This window comes from Rhizopus delemar, genomic scaffold, assembly GCF_000149305.1.
Source record: "Rhizopus delemar RA 99-880 supercont3.1 genomic scaffold, whole genome shotgun sequence".
Taxonomy (NCBI): Eukaryota; Fungi; Mucoromycota; class Mucoromycetes; order Mucorales; family Rhizopodaceae; genus Rhizopus; species Rhizopus delemar.
This window is the reverse complement of record NW_027137827.1, coordinates 4,331,728-4,347,711: the sequence shown is the minus strand read 5'-3', so window position 1 is coordinate 4,347,711 and position 15,984 is coordinate 4,331,728. Positions and strand designations below refer to the sequence as shown.

At 35.5% G+C, this 15,984-nt stretch overlaps 8 protein-coding genes across 8 annotated transcripts; 2 read left to right on the top strand and 6 right to left on the bottom strand.

Moving 5' to 3' along the window:
• Positions 1-533: 533 nt before the first annotated feature.
• Positions 534-1,016, bottom strand: RO3G_01680 (uncharacterized protein; the record flags this gene model as incomplete). The annotated part of the gene is made up of 1 exon (XM_067656271.1): positions 534-1,016. One exon carries the CDS (start codon positions 1,014-1,016, stop codon positions 534-536), a length of 483 nt encoding a protein of 160 aa, XP_067512372.1.
• A 1,903-nt stretch (positions 1,017-2,919) lies between these two features.
• RO3G_01679 (uncharacterized protein) lies at positions 2,920-3,357 on the top strand (the record flags this gene model as incomplete). Its single annotated transcript, XM_067656270.1, has 1 exon — positions 2,920-3,357. One exon carries the CDS (start codon positions 2,920-2,922, stop codon positions 3,355-3,357), a length of 438 nt encoding a protein of 145 aa, XP_067512371.1.
• Positions 3,358-4,486: 1,129 nt separating this feature from the next.
• Positions 4,487-5,147, bottom strand: RO3G_01678 (uncharacterized protein; the record flags this gene model as incomplete). The annotated part of the gene is made up of 2 exons (XM_067656269.1): positions 4,487-4,807; positions 4,857-5,147. 2 exons carry the CDS (start codon positions 5,145-5,147, stop codon positions 4,487-4,489), a joined length of 612 nt encoding a protein of 203 aa, XP_067512370.1.
• Positions 5,148-8,236: 3,089 nt separating this feature from the next.
• On the top strand, positions 8,237-8,693 carry RO3G_01677 (uncharacterized protein; the record flags this gene model as incomplete). The annotated part of the gene is made up of 2 exons (XM_067656268.1): positions 8,237-8,337; positions 8,390-8,693. The coding sequence occupies 2 exons, from the start codon at positions 8,237-8,239 to the stop codon at positions 8,691-8,693; spliced, it is 405 nt and encodes a 134-aa protein (XP_067512369.1).
• A 153-nt stretch (positions 8,694-8,846) lies between these two features.
• On the bottom strand, positions 8,847-9,586 carry RO3G_01676 (uncharacterized protein; the record flags this gene model as incomplete). Its single annotated transcript, XM_067656267.1, has 2 exons — positions 8,847-9,460; positions 9,514-9,586. 2 exons carry the CDS (start codon positions 9,584-9,586, stop codon positions 8,847-8,849), a joined length of 687 nt encoding a protein of 228 aa, XP_067512368.1.
• A 291-nt stretch (positions 9,587-9,877) lies between these two features.
• On the bottom strand, positions 9,878-11,875 carry RO3G_01675 (uncharacterized protein; the record flags this gene model as incomplete). The annotated part of the gene is made up of 9 exons (XM_067656266.1): positions 9,878-9,946; positions 9,998-10,146; positions 10,196-10,304; positions 10,339-10,490; positions 10,553-10,590; positions 10,643-10,809; positions 10,864-11,076; positions 11,159-11,262; positions 11,314-11,875. 9 exons carry the CDS (start codon positions 11,873-11,875, stop codon positions 9,878-9,880), a joined length of 1,563 nt encoding a protein of 520 aa, XP_067512367.1.
• An 822-nt stretch (positions 11,876-12,697) lies between these two features.
• On the bottom strand, positions 12,698-14,074 carry RO3G_01674 (uncharacterized protein; the record flags this gene model as incomplete). Its single annotated transcript, XM_067656265.1, has 6 exons — positions 12,698-12,739; positions 12,802-13,113; positions 13,162-13,302; positions 13,358-13,454; positions 13,507-13,754; positions 13,808-14,074. 6 exons carry the CDS (start codon positions 14,072-14,074, stop codon positions 12,698-12,700), a joined length of 1,107 nt encoding a protein of 368 aa, XP_067512366.1.
• A 534-nt stretch (positions 14,075-14,608) lies between these two features.
• Positions 14,609-15,863, bottom strand: RO3G_01673 (uncharacterized protein; the record flags this gene model as incomplete). The annotated part of the gene is made up of 3 exons (XM_067656264.1): positions 14,609-14,857; positions 14,916-15,680; positions 15,741-15,863. The coding sequence occupies 3 exons, from the start codon at positions 15,861-15,863 to the stop codon at positions 14,609-14,611; spliced, it is 1,137 nt and encodes a 378-aa protein (XP_067512365.1).
• Positions 15,864-15,984: the final 121 nt, after the last annotated feature.

The following is a 15,984-nucleotide window of genomic DNA, read 5'->3' as shown; positions in this document are numbered from 1 at the left end:
CTGTGTATTATGCTCTTCAGATTGTATGGTGTACCCCCCTTTATCAAAAGGTATTTGTACAACACAGCTTGTACAGCACATGTAGAAGATGAATATTGTCGACTAGGCAACAGAAAGCAGCTCTCAAAAAACATTTATCAAATCCAAAGGATCCCAACCGCAACTCAATATACCAAGATCTATCTACAGTAAAATTATCCAAGTATTACATCTCACATTATCATGACAAATTTACAATGTATGATTTCTTTGCTACAATTATCTGATTCATATAGAAAGCTCACTAACAACAATTCTTTAAACAGATTCCTGTCTTGGACAAGATTGTCATTAATCAAATTATTCGTTTATAACTCTTTAAACATCTTTGTATTTTTGCAATAAATCACAGCCTAATACAGCTTTATCATATAAACATTACAATTTTCATTCATAAAAAAAATATTTTTAATTAGTCTAAAAAAGTAAAGATAAAGAATCGTCCCAATTTGAAGTGAAAAAAAAAATATACAAAACTTCCTTTTTTTTTACTCTCAACAATATTCCAAGTCAATAGAATCTTCCCAATGCTCATTATTGTGTGTCATAAAAATGTTTGAAGGTGTATTGTATGGGGCTGTCGGCTTATAGAATATGCCTTGTGGTCCGTGTATTGTCACCTCTTTTACTTTTCTTTTCTTAATAATAGCAGTACTATCCAAAAGAGCTTCCATTTGCCCTCTTTTAAATCTCTGAGTTATCACTATTTCTTCTTTGTTCTCTTTTGGTTGTTTTGGAATAAAAGGTTCTATAGAATAAAGTGCTGCAAAAGGCTGTGGCGATTGTTCTTTTCCAAAGACATCAAAATCACTGCCTGCATATATTGAAGAGGGATCTTTTGCACTTTTTGTGAGTGTTTGAGAGATGCAGTTGTTGTTATAAAAATTACCAGAGTAGCGGTTGCTACGTAATGCTGGGTCTTCTCGTGAGTGATTCTTGTATAAATCAACCAAAACACTGTCTCTCTTTCTCCACATTTCTGTTTTATTGAAAAAGAAAAAAAAAAAATAATTGATCGAATAATTTACGGGTTCAATTGAAACTAACGACATGCATACATAAAATTTTTGGCTTCATTGCTTTTTCATTTTATATACAAGAAAGATTATATTCTCAAAAAATATTTGAAAGCATATTCTTCATGATTTCAATACTTGTCCTTTTTTTTTTTTTGTCTTTCAGAGTGAATCATTCACAAAGTTAATTTTTTCAATGAATTTACTAATCATGACTTTATTTTGAATTCCGACGTTTTTTCATTCGCTTGGTCTCCACTATCAACTCTCCAACACCTTTCTGATCAAGTTTATATTGGGGCTCTCCTTAATAAATAAGAACTCCTATCGCCTAATCCTACGAATTGGTATCTTATAGGGACCTATAGCTCCCTACTACTCTATCCAATTTATATCAATGATCGATCAAGAAGATTTCGATTAAAGTAACCTTCCAAAGGCATTTCTTTAATAAAACTAGTCCTTATGAACTACTTACTCTATGCTGATGGTATGACCCTCATTTTTGAAAACAAATTTCAGGGCTACTAGACAGTTACAAAGGCTGTAGTCTTTCGCTCGACTCTCTTTGGAACCCTACCAGTTACGTAGTGCCGAGTGATAGAAACGACAGCTTGAACTATGGCTTTATGGACAAATTTTGCTCTGACAGTCTTAGTGCTTGTACTTTGGAGGACCCTTAAACTACCTGGTTTAAAAGGCAAATTAAAACCCCTAATGCGCAAATCCCATTGAAAAATAAAAATGAATAAATCGGTGATTCTCATTCATTTTTTCCGAAATAGGAGACTATTTGAATTAGGACTTTCTTGGTCACTAAAGTATACGATGAAAGGGATTCATGAAAAAGTCAATTGGTTTGCTTTTGTAGAAACCAGTAAAGATGAATGTTCTTGATTATTCTTGGATCGTTTTCGTGTAATTCTACCGGTTATTGTCGAGTAAAGATGTTTTGGCTAGGACCTATTCTAATTGTTTTTAGTTCTGTAACAGATATAGCGCATTCGGATAATATCGGCTAATTTAGCCGGAAATGCACTTAACTATTGATAATGCAAGTAGCATTGTATATGTATAGACTGGCCGGTTAGATTTATAGCTTCCAGTTATGAGTACTTGGCCTGCTACATTTCTTGACTAGCTTTCATACTACTCCTTATGTGTCGTTTATCATCAAACGATAAATATAAAGTGGTTTGTGAGGAATAATGTGGCAAGAGTATATATTACAAGACAGTTATTCACTAAGAATAGATAATGGCGCACGTTGATCAGTCACATTAATGCCGTTTAATTATCTTTTTTAATTAATTTTTTTTTTACATCTTTTCATCTCTTTATTGACATGCTTCGTTTTGCATTGTGTGTCATTGGAATATATGTATGCTTCTTGACTTGTGGAGTAATTCAAGAACGTATTACTACAAAACCTTATGGAGACGCACAATCATCACAGAAATTTAAACATTTTATTGTTCTCAATCTTATACAATCACTAATAGCTACCTTTATCGCCTTTATCTATTTGAAAATTAGTGATAAAAGCCTCAACATGAAAGAAAACCCACGGAGCCTCTACTTTAGATATGCACAAGTCGCATCCTTTCATTGTATCGGATCATCATTTGGCTACGCTTCACTAAAACATATTGATTATCCAATTATAATCCTTGGAAAAACATGTAAACTTGTCCCGGTCCTTTTGATGAATGTCCTTGTTTATCGACGCAAGTTTGATTGGCATAAATACCTTTATGTTTCTTTAGTAACCGCGGGCGTATCTATGTTTATACTCTATCAGGAAGTCAGCCTTTCAAAAAAGGTAGCCACGACAAGTTCAGCTTGGGGCTTATTTTCGCTTGGCATGAACTTGACGATCGATGGGCTTACGAATGCAACACAAGATCAAATCTTTACGAAATATAAGCATCTTGTTGGTAGTCAGCATATGATGTTTTATATGAATTCCTTAAGTTCCATTCTATCTGGTTTATACCTTATCCTGTATCCATTTAACGACGAATTACAACAAGCATTTTTATTTTTTCAACAACATCCAGCTGTGATTCGAGATGTACTCTTGTTTGGCCTCTGTGGTGCAATCGGCCAGTGCTTTATCTTCCATACCCTTCAACGCTATGGAAGCCTTCATCTAGTCACCATTACAGTGACTCGTAAGCTCTTTACAATGCTGCTTAGTATCTTTTGGTTTAATCATGCACTCAATCTTGGTCAGTGGGTTGGTGTTGGACTTGTATTTACAGGTACACAGCAAACATACACACATCATGATAATTTCTAAAAAAAAAAAATGTACTCTTAGCTATCGGAATTGAAGCATATATTGGGAAGCAGAAAAAATTGCGAGCAAACAAAATGACCAAAATCACGTTGAAAGAATATGATTTGAAAAAAGCTTTAAAAAATACAAAGCTTGCCAGTAAATTAAGATGAATAAAAATACACTTAGAATATAGAGATAATAACAAAATAAATAATTAAAAGCTCTCCTTTTTCAAGAATGAGATGACACGACCTGTTTTTTTTTTTTTGACATATCAATGTATACCGATTGATTCTGCTGAATCAAGTCCGTTTCATTTTGTTTCAAAAGAGAAGTATATAAAGTAACGTTTTTGCGAAGGTAGTGTTTTAAATAGATTGCCTCTATAATTCATAGAAATCCACCGTCTATTTTTATTGTATTGTTGGTTTAATGAACAAAAGATGAAATTTGGAGTTTTTTTTTTTTTTTTTTTTTTTTTTTTTTTTTTTAATCTTCAAACCAGCAAATTTGTTTGAATGTAAGCATTTATGTTTTTGTCAAAAAAAAAAATCTGAAAGCAAACATGTATTCCGCATACTCTCACTTGAACGGCCCCCGCTTAATTTTATAGCGATGTTTTTGATTTGCTGCTGCTCTAGTCTTTTTAGACGTTTTGTTGTTGTTTTTTTAACAATAAACTGTGAAATCAGTTTTTCGCAATCCACGAAATCAACTTTAAACAGCCAGTGAATTTTTTTTTCGGTAGTCTGCCCAATTTTTATTTGAAAATACATACTTTTTATTATAAAATCTTCACAATGGCAGCGGAACCCAATCAAGCCAAACCTGATGAAGAGAGCGGCTATTTTACATGTATTGACAATGATAGTCAGGATACGTTGGATGCAATGCAAAGAAAGTAAATAGCGCATTTTATATGTATGCTTAAAGTTGTCTAAAAGTGGTAATAGTCGAGAAGATGATCAACAAAATGAGGCACTAGTTTATTTGTCTTGTAGACGACTTTTTATTTTCGTATGATCAAACAAGAGCAGGTAATTGTTTGTGTAAACATGTAAGCGTAAACATCTAATATGTGTATTTGATATTTTCAGTTTGAAGAAACGAAGGAGAAGGTATGAAATGTATAGTACACAGAATGACCTCAAGAGAAAGGTACTGGTGGGGAAACAAAGATAGAGGTTGGATATAAACATGGACTGTCTCTGTGATAATCAAGCATGGGTTTTGTAGATGTTATGAAATTGGATGAATGTGATGCAAGTGGTGACAGAGGAGTTTTACATTCATCCTCCAAGTCAGAACCTGAACTAACAGGGGATGAAAGCCTAGATGTTTGATTGCCGTGGGTATAATCTTCATGTCGTATTTGAGTAGACTTGCGAGTGAAAGTCTTGAAGCATTTAGTACATGAATATGGTCGACTGCCAGTATGAATTCGACGGTGCCTAGCAAGCGAAGAGGACTAAAGAAAGAGATTATTAAGCGTACTTGTATTTTAATATCATTCTTACATCTCCAAATGATTTGTCACAATTTTCATATCCACACGCATGAGGTTTTTCACCCGTGTGTGTTCGATAGTGAACAGTTAGAGCAGAACGTTGAATGAATCGCTTCAGACATCCTTCCCATGAGCAAACATAAGGTCTTTCACCCGTATGTATCCTCAAGTGTCTAGAAAGATCAGATTTACGACGAAATGATTTACTGCAATTATTCCATGTACAAGCATAAGGTCTAGTGCTTTGTTTTTTACACATCTCATCTTCTGTTGTATGGTTTAATAAAGTATGAATATCCATTTTTATCAAAAAGGTCATCAAGAAAAAAAAATAAAAAACAAAAAAAAAAGAAAATTGAATGATTTTATACCTTTTTCATCGGAACCGAAATCAGTCTGGGCACGAGCCAAGAGCTTCTTCATCCAACTGAAACAAGCTTACGGGGCCGGTCCAGACGGCGATCTTTTTAGTTTAATGAATGATCCGAGCGGTTACATAATGCAGTGCTAATTAACCACCCGTTATTTACAAAAAGAAAAAAGAGAAAAATTCAGCTGCACTACGCTCACTTTCAATTGACGTCAAAATTGATCCATTTTTTTGAAAGTTGAAGTTTTAAAAAATTCAACTCATTCTGAATTCTTTTTCGCTCTTTTTTTATCAACTCTCGGTTTGAATAAAACAACACTGCGATTTCTTGAACGCATGATGACTATGACGTCAATTCAATTGACAACAAAGGTCAATCACCTTTAAAAAGTCTCCTTTATTTTATATAAACAAACATGAATGCTGCCACTATTTGTTTATAAACTTGATTTTTTGTAACACTTGATGTCAATTCAGAAGTTCAGGGACTCTCTTTAAGGCAATTTAGAAATGTATTGGTTGATTTTGAATAAAGCCCTGACAACTAATCATTTAAAAGCAATTGAACCCAGTTGATGAGTTTTGTATGCCAAGTACCCTCCCCTTTATTTTTTTTCCTGGGGCTGATAGATCCCATATTAAATTAATTGTTTAGTTTATATATGATTCGTTATGAATTGGATAATTTCACCTGGGTTGAAATTTTGAAGCATGTTTCATCTCCCTACTTTCACACAAGTCTGGGCTTTGCTGTTATCATTTAAAGTCATAGATTGGTGTTTTTTTTTTTTTTTGCTTTATTAAAACAAGAATAAACGCGTAGATGGATCGAATGTGTTCCTCAAGAGGATGATAATCATACACAAAGTAGTTACAAATCAATGTTCAAATACTCCCAAAAGATAAAACTATTAAATACTAATAAAAAGACTTCAACACACTGCACAGTTCGACAAGTTCGTCTCAAATAGAATTGATTTATGAGCAAAGAATAACATCAATAAAAAATAAATAAAATCAGACATCACCTCAACATACCCTTCCCATTTAAGCACCAGAGAGAATAAAAACTAGTAAGCATACACACTTTATCACAAACATCTTTTCTTTGAATACAAATGACACAGCTCACTGAATCTTCTAGAAATGAACAGAGCAAGTCAACTTCATTGGCTTGGTGGCTGGTTCAAAGATCGAGACTTTTTTTTTTTTTTTTTTTTTTTTTTTTCCTTTAAATGGACCATTTTATTTAATTGTTAATGTACCTTTTAGGGCAATGAAAAGTATTTTATTTTATGCTTTTGAATTCTTATAGTCATTATAGATTATAATGTTCATTGTTTTTATTTACCTCTTTTATTCAATCGATAATTGATTAAGCTTGCTTTGAGTATCTATCTTTATTGTTTTATCGCGTCTTCAGCCTGTTCATGTTTATCTATTTTCAAAAGCAAGTTCATTTGGTAGACAAGATGAACGGACCTCTAATTTTTAGAATAACCTCATGATTACATAAATAGACTTCAAAAAGGACGCAGCAGGATCCTTTCGAGTATGACATGATGAGGGGCATCTCGTGTGACATTTCATCTGAACCATGCTTTTGTTTAAAAATAGTGTAACCTGTCTGAAAGCAAAATCAAATTACAAAACATGATGCAACTCAAGTCTTTTACTGAGAATGAGAATAAAGCAGAGTGTATCTTGCTATCATCTTTAGAAACAAAGCAGGCAAAGTACGCGTATTCCTTTCAAAGAGGATTCGAATGAACCCTGTGAGATTTTCGCACGAGCACAAGGATTTGAAATCAAAAGTGGATGGTCCATCGATTGCCGTTTAGAGAAATGAAACGAATTGATTGGCTATAGCTGACAAATGCTTTGTTATTATGCAGCTTTCCATGTCCTCATTGGGTAAAATAAAATCCTTGCAAGTAAACTATAAATAATTTTTTCCTTCTTCTTCTCATCTCTCTTTCTTCTCGGTACAATCATAATGTCTATTACATCAAAACTTGCTCAATTTGGTAAAAAACATATCGCAAAAGGTATTAGTAGATCTACCGAGCTTGTTATTGAAAAAGGCAAGGGCACTTATGTTTATGCCCTGGATGGCAAAAAATATCTTGACCTTTCTACAGGTATCGGTGTAACAAATACAGGTATTGCGTCTTTTTTTTAAATAAAAAGGAGTAAAATATTCAGACATGCTTTAGGTCACTGCCATCCTACAGTTGTGAAAGCAGTCCAAGAACAAGCAGCTAACCTTTCCCATGGTCAAGTCAACATCTTTTATCAAAAGCCCATGCTTGACCTAATCAAGGGATTGTTACCCAAGATGCCCTCTTCCAAACTCGATACCTTCTTTTTTTGGAACTCAGGTTCTGAAGCCGTCGAAGCCGCTGTCAAACTCGCCCGTCATGCCACCAAAAAGCAAAATATCATTGTGTTCCAAGGATCCTATCACGGCCGTACGTTTGGTACGATGGCCTTGACAACATCAAAAACAGTCTATAGTGCCGGTTTCGCTCCTTTGATGCCTGGTGTGCATGTCGCACCTTATCCTTACTTTCAGCAGTGGGCAGCGCATCAGGCTGACCCCAAGACCTTCACGCCCGAGTGGTGTGGAGAGGAAGCCCTTCATCAACTCGAGATCTTGTTAAAGCAACGATCAGACCCTAGAGACACAGCGGCCATCTTGATCGAACCCATCCAAGGTGAAGGAGGTTACGTCGTTCCACCAGACAGTAAGTACATGAAGATTGGATGAAAAAAAAGAAAAACTCAGGACGTCTTTAGATTTCATGAAGGGTCTTAGAAAAATTTGCGACAAACATGATATTTTATTAATTTGTGATGAAGTTCAATCTGGGTTTGGACGTACTGGTAAGATGTTTGCAGTAGAACATTTCGGTGTGGTTCCTGACATCATGGTCATGGCCAAGGGCATTGCTTCCGGATATCCTCTTTCAGCTATCGTGTCTCGCAAGGAACTGATGGATCACCAAACGCCTGGATCTATGGGAGGTACTTATTCAGGTAATGCAATTGCTTGTGCAGCAGCAAAGGCTACTCTTCAAGTATTTGAAAATGAGCATCTTTTAGAAAACTGTAATGCAAGGTGAGCTTTTGACAGGTTACATGCGTTTTATAAACTAAACAGCTTTTTAAAGATCGGAGCAATTCTTCAAGGGCCTCAGGGAAAAGGTCCCTTTGCTTTTACCCAAAGGAGTGACGTGTGATATTCGAGGCAAAGGATTAATGATTGGTATTGAATTTATGGGTGTTCCTTATGGTTTTGCAAGTCATGTTGCCAGTGAGGCTTTGAAGCTTGATACCATCCTCTTGACTACTTCTATTTACGAAACGCTCCGTTTGATTCCTCCTCTTACAATTACCAAAGAAGAGACGGACCTTGCTCTTGATCGTGTTACTGCCAGTATAGCTGAAGCAGTCAAAAGCCTCAAGCATACTTAGATGTGTGTTATTCGATATCCTTTGTAGTTTTAAAAAGATGACCCCAATTATTTTTTCTTCGTCGCCCTGTACTGTACTAATATACATCTTATTTTTCGACCTCCCCGTCTTATATAATCAAACATTTTTTTTTATTATGGCAAGCTAAATCGATCAATCCTTTATGAAATTATGGTAAATTGTAGAAGGTAAAGGCACAGAATTATCAATGGCTAAACTCGTTGGAACTTGAATGTTAAACATCTGCTTTAACTGATTGATACTTTGAATGAGTTCTGTGATGGCATTAACAAAGCTATTTAGATTCAACTCATTCAATCCATGCGCAGCCAAATCATTAAAGAGATTGTAAATCTTTGTCATCATATTAAGCATCTTTTCTTTTTCAGCATTGTTTGTCTCGATAGCCACAGGACTATGAGCTAGCTGCTGGGTGACCGTGGTTACTACAAAGCTAAGTTTCCCATAGAGCATGAAGAAATATTCACTAAAACCACCGAGAAACTCTGTGTAAAGCCCTATGTTTGGTTTCACAGAGATCTCATCGGATGCGTAGGGTTTAGCGTCGCGTAGTCTATGTTGAAGACGTTCTTCTATCTTTGAGAAAAAATCAGAAGAACATCTGTCACAGATCTTGCTGATACCACTGTCAATTTCGGACGCCTTTCTTTTCTTGATATACCCATTCAAACTTCCGGAAATTAAACAAAGCGAATACACTTTAATATAATAGGATGCAGCGGTCCTTGATTCTGCCATAAAGACACCTAGACATATGAAATCGTAAGTTATAATACGAAAGCGTACTGGGTATGATTACCATCAATCCTTACTAAATCACCTGTACGTATTTTGTTTTCTCGAAGGTAGTTTAGATTTTCGTCTCGATGCATATGGCATTCGATCGAAATGTTGGATAGTGCAATAGAAAAGTAGGCTTTGTCTTCACAATACACTGGATCAGATGTAAGGTGGGTTTCGGTATATATAACAGTCATTCACTAGAATGTATTGAAATTAAAGAGAGAAAAACGAAAAAAAAGCTGCCTTTTTTTTTTTTTTTTTTTTTTTTTTTTTAAAAAAAAAAAAAGTCTTTATTAAAAAACAATGACCACAACTTATAAAGAATACTATAGGTGAAATGTGTGTATGGGAATTCGATTGAATACATTATAATATAATCTTTATTTGACTTCAAGCAACTCTTGAATACGAGCCTGTAACTTTGGTATTTCTTGTAATTTTTGTTCAATCTAAGATTTCAAGTTGAATACATGTTATAATGTGATGAATACAAAACTTACCAAGTTCTTTTCTTCTTGAAGCGCCAATCTTTTTTCGGCGTCCAACTTGGTAAATACATAACCTCCTTGACCATCATATTGAAGGATAAAGTTATGATATTTCCAAAGTGAAGGACGGTGCGATACAGTTAAAAGTGAAATACCAAGGGCTATAGAGAGTTAGCATTACGCTCTGGATTAACATTTCTTCTTTCTTACCTGTAGCATGTGTGTACATGATCTTTTCAATGTCCATACTCACCGCACTCGTACACTCATCCAGGATAGAATAGCGAGGCGCATGGTAAAATAAACGAGCCATTGCAATCTAAAAAAGTTGATTTTAGATAAACTTGACTTACATTGCTTCCAAAGCAACTTACACGCTGTTTATCGCCTCCAGATAATGACAATGACCAATCTTTTTCACTCTCCCAGCCTCCTTCTCTTTGTACAATGTGTTCAATTTGAACAACCTTGAGAATTTCCAATAAATCTTGATCAGATACGTTCTCTAAAGAATAAAATGAATCATTTCAGCCAAGAAGTGAAGAAAAGTGATCTATTCCAACTTACTTTTCTTCATGTCTTCAACTGTATCTGGGTACAAAATCCTATGCAATCAACATTAACTATTTGTTGCTGTGGTCTCTATCGTAAACCTACTGATCTCTCAAAGTACCCAAAGAAAGGTAAGGTCTTTGAGGAATATAAAAAATGTCTTTATGTGAGGGCTTATGAACCGTACCACCATAAACGGGCCATAATCCACCCAGAATACGAAACAAAGATGATTTACCACATCCATTGGGTCCAACAATAAGCAAATGCATCTATTTCAAACGTTAACTACTTTTTTTCCCCCTAATAATTTACAAAAAGCTTACACCTGGTTTAACATGAAAGGTAAGTTTTGGTACAAGGATATCGCCATTGGGGCTAACAATAGGCACATTTTCAAATTCGATATTTTCACTTTTAACAATATTGCCTCGACCTTGTAAGGTCTTTGCATTTGATTCGATGGAAACAGAAGAGACGAGGTTCTTTTGATATTTTCCGACTTTAACATCTTCAAATACTTGTAATAAATCGTTTACCTATGAATAAATGTTGACATTCAAACTGTGAATTACAATTATATTTTTTTTTTTTTTTTTTTTTTTTTTTTTTTTTTTTTACTCTGCTTGTATAACCAGCTAATTCAGTCACTTCTTTATATGCATACATGATACGACCAGCAGCATCAGAAGAACTCAACAGTAAGCGGCGATTGGTAACAAAGCCTAATAAAGATCATAAGGAAATGCTGTCTCTTTTCGTCCTTCTTTCCTTACTTTCTGTACGTCCACCGACTGAAGCATCCAATGATTCTAAGCCTGGGACCTTGAAAAACACAGGAACAGAGCACAACAGTAAACCACAAGCACCCCAAAAGTATTTAATCACAAAATCCTCCATCATTCCGTGTGGGATACGGATTCTAAAGATCCTGTTGACGTGACGAATCAATGCATAATAACTTTTATCTAATTCTGCCTTTTCAATCTCTTGCCCATCAAATAAAGAGATCTCTTCTGCATTGTCAATCAGACGAGAATGTCTAAATCTAAATTCACCTTCCAGTTTTTGCTCTTCTGCAACCATCTTACCAAATGATGGCGTGTATTTTCTCATGACCATCGATGACAGATTCACAATGGCAGTTCCAATAAATACACCTTCAAAGCCTACATTACGAGAAAGTTGGTAGTTGTAGATAAAAACATCAAGGACAGGTTTGGCCAGATTGGAGTATAATTCGGCCAATGAGTTGGAAAACTTCATTGTATCTACTGTGATGCACTGATCTGCATTTTTGATCCGATCGTCTAGGTTACCAACAGCATAAAATGTCATGTCTGTAAGGTATTTGTTATGGATATAGGTAGTGAGTCGAGTACGGAATTGAATGGATAGCTTGTTTTGCATGTAACTCAGCTTAGACAGTCATATTAATAATTAGATTAAGAAGAGCCTATATAATTTTACCATGCTGTTCGTATATGTTGCGGGAATAGCCACAGTCATCCACCAGATGATGCCCAAAATGAACTCCCGTATCTGTCCTCTTACTAAAGCGCTTACGATCCTGCCATCCAATGCAGCAATATAAACTGATAAAACTGTTCTAAAGACTACAGATAAACAGTAAACAAGAGTACATTTAGTAGATTCATCTCACGCACTCAAAAAGCCAGAATGTACAATCAACAACCAAAACTCTTTTGAACGTATGCCGGGCATAATGATTTGCAGTAGTTTATAAAGTTGTTTAAAGAATACCACATCAACCTGTATGTATTATATTGAGCTTTTATGTGCAACTAGTTTCCTATAGTATCCTTTACCTCTACTTTTTTATTTTTATTATTTTTTACCGGTTTTGTAGTACCTTTTTTTTTCATAGACTTCACAAGTCGTCTGATGGATAAGATAGAGCGTAAGATGAGAATAAATATGATTGAACGTTGTATTGTTGTACGATGTTTTCCATATTGTCTAAACACATTATTTACATAAGGGAGAGCTGATAATGCCCAGTCCTGTAGGACTAGTTTGGAAAATACGTTGGGCATATGAATAGAAAGAAAAGGGGAAAAATAACGAAAAAGAAAAAGAAAAAGTTGATTTTCATGTGATAATTTATTCAATCCAGTTTAGCAAAATCGTGGGAGTGAATTAAATTTTAAAGCTCCTTAAATGTTTTAAAGACGCTTCAATCTAAAATAAACCAAAAGAATAAGCACTGGCTTTTTTTATTTTTATTTTTATTGCAAACTTACTTGACTTTCCAACTGATTTCTATACTTGATTTCACTGTATCCTTCATTTTCTTGACACTTTTTCCATGCTTCTGAAATACTTGACATGATCATTTCTAGTTTATTGCCGTATTTTTCTCGACTTTTGGGCGTACTTAACGCTAGACATGCATTTATTCTTACTTTAAAGTTCTTGCATTGAAGTAGTGACTGTATCAACGCTTCATAGATCGTTTGCGTCCAAGGATAGATGCCGCCTTCATTCATGTATCCAATGGGAAAATAAGGGTTTAAAAACATGTTGCTTGTTGCATGGCATGCGTTCCATCGTGTCTGTGATTTAGTAAGTAACCTATACTCTTCTCCCATTCTGGACTTTACCTTGAGTGAACCGGTTTCGATGTTCTTGACTAAACCATCCATTGCATGAGACACAAGTGACATGATACGTGTATTATCAAAGTACTCTTTTGGTGTTACTCTTAATAAGCTGCCAATGGCACGTACTGCATTCGAGCGTAACTACAGATCCCATTATTTACATGAGACGCTATCAACGGTTTCATTTCGTGTATACCTTTTCATTATCTGTAGAGGCTTTGGTTGAAAAGGTCAAGACATCAATCCACTCAGACGTTGACATATATTCTCTCAGTTTAAATTCTTCCTTTTCACTAAGGTTCATTCAATATCAAACTACCCCTAGTACACATCCGTTCACTCTACCTTTCCATTACAAGTGCATCACACATGTTAGCCAGAGCCCAGCTGCTTCTAACGAGTATCAATGTAATCTTTTCATCCTTTTGTGCTAAAATTGCCTTCATCATATCAGAAACAAAAAGCGAATCTTCTTTAAGCGATGGAAACAGCACAAAGACACCTAACGCTCTACATGCTGCAGCCCTTACATTGGCATCAGAATCTGAGGCAAGTGGATAGAGTAAAGTAATAGCCAATCTTTGATGCCGATACTATGTATTTGTCAATAAGCTTCAATTCTTTCCTTATAAATAATACAACTTACATGAAGACTTTCAAAAATATCTTTGGACATGCTTGCAAAGCAATCACATGCAGCAGCTCGGACAGTAGGAACGTTTGCAGACGCTTGTTGTAAGTATCTTTCAATCATCGATTTCCACCATTCTACATGCTCCGGCTTGACCCCATCATCTTCCTTGACATGCTCACCCATGGCACTAGAGTATGCCTCAGCCAATTTGAGGCTTGCGGGTGACATGGGTAGTCTATTATCAAAGATTCTAGTTAATTTTTCCCAAAAGACAGGCATCGTTTCCTCAAAATAGTTTTTAGTCAAAATAGAGCAAATACGCCAGCTTTCTGCGCAGACATCCTTCTCTTCTTCCTTTACAGCTTCCAACAAAACCGTATCAATCAAGTCGAGCTGAATTAGATCCTTTAGATTCTTTTGACCAGTGCTGAATATGGACGCAATTACTTTTAGAATAGCACTATGCAACACTTTCTTATTTTTCTGATTAACAAAAGGATGGGAAAACCTGCAATTGCTTTATGCGTCATTTACCTGGTTCTTTCCAGTGTATTTTCACTGTTTGATACAGTAAAGGTAGATGAGTATTTGACAGTCTTTCATAAGAACAGTTATTAACAAGAACAGAAGCAACATTCATGATCATGGATAAAACTTGAGTTGTTTGTTCTTTTTGCAAAGCATAAATGATGCCCATATGAATATCATGTAAAATAGATCCTAAATTTTCTGATAGCGAAGTAAATGAAGATTTCTTATTCTGTGTACTGCAATTCGCTTATCAGTTATCTATTTATAAAAACTACCCCTTGTTTACCTTTCAATAGCCAGACTCAAGTATTGTTTAGAGCCTTCTAACATTGCTATCAGCGTATTGCAAACGGCGACGCGAACGGTAGTCATGGGATCATACAATAAGATTGTAAATAATGAATGAGGTTGGTTGTCGGATTTATATAGAGGAGATAGCTGCTTTCCTGGTGTGCTATTGTTGGCTAGAAAGTTAGAGAAGGTATCTGGAATAAATTTGTTCCAGAAAGGATAAAAAACTTTTGGGACACACTGTAGAGAGAGAAATATAAGATTTAAAAGAATGGGGTTTTTTTTTAAATAAACTTACGTTAGCAATAGCCGACAAGCAAAGTAATGCGTTAATCCGGATCTTGGCATAGTCTCTTTGTCTGCGAGGTGACAAATCAGATAAGCCAGAAGAATCAGAAAGCTCAGATTCTGAGCTTGTCACTAAACCAGGGACTGACGTCCTTTGGGTCTGTAAGGATGATCTCCAGGAAAACTGTGTTTGTCTGATGGAAAGCATTCGGTGACGTTGAATGTTGTTTGCAGAGGGTGAATAGGACTGTACGGTGACATTCATGAAGATGAATGCATAAATGATTTCAATAATATCACACAATGGGTTTGTCACGAGAGACTTGTCCTGGGCCAGCAAAAACTGTAATGATCTTAGCGTTGAACTGGCCACTTTTCGAACAGCCGTGTCTGCAAAGTCTAACGAATTGGCAGCGACCATGATCGTGCCCTGAGAGGTACGCTCGACGTTGCAGATATTTTCTAATAAACACGCATAGAAACTTTGGTATAATGGCTGAAGTTTTGTGCCTGCTCCGGCACATGTGTTTCCGATACAGTTGATGGCCATACGTCTTATTTCCAATGGCTTTGTTGACTTGTTTGCAAATTTTAATAATATGTCAGAGAGTCTTTTGGAAAAACGTTGCGTATTGGTTCCATTTTCAAATACAAGTGCACTGAGTGCTCTCAATAAGTCGATCAAGTGGTCGCTGCTTTTAACTGTGTCCAATCCTTCCAAAAGATAGTTCATGCATATATCAAACTGAGAAGGGCGAAGGCTACTAACTCGAATCTATAAAATTAAGAATCAATCTCCCGAGCTTTTTTTTTTTTCAATTTCTTCTTTCCTTACCTGCTTTGACATTTGTTTGTAAAAGAACTGACAGAAAGGACGGGACATTTCATGAGCATGGCCAATCCCTTTACATCCTGTCACTAAAAGTTCAACAGTTTGCTTAGTGAGCAAAAAGAACATGTTGGTCAGATGAATTAAATAATGAGTATAATGATTACTTGATCAGGAATTTTAACATGTTCTACTGAATCGAGTGCCTCAGTGATTGAATCTAATGATATATCGCTTTCATTGTTTTTGT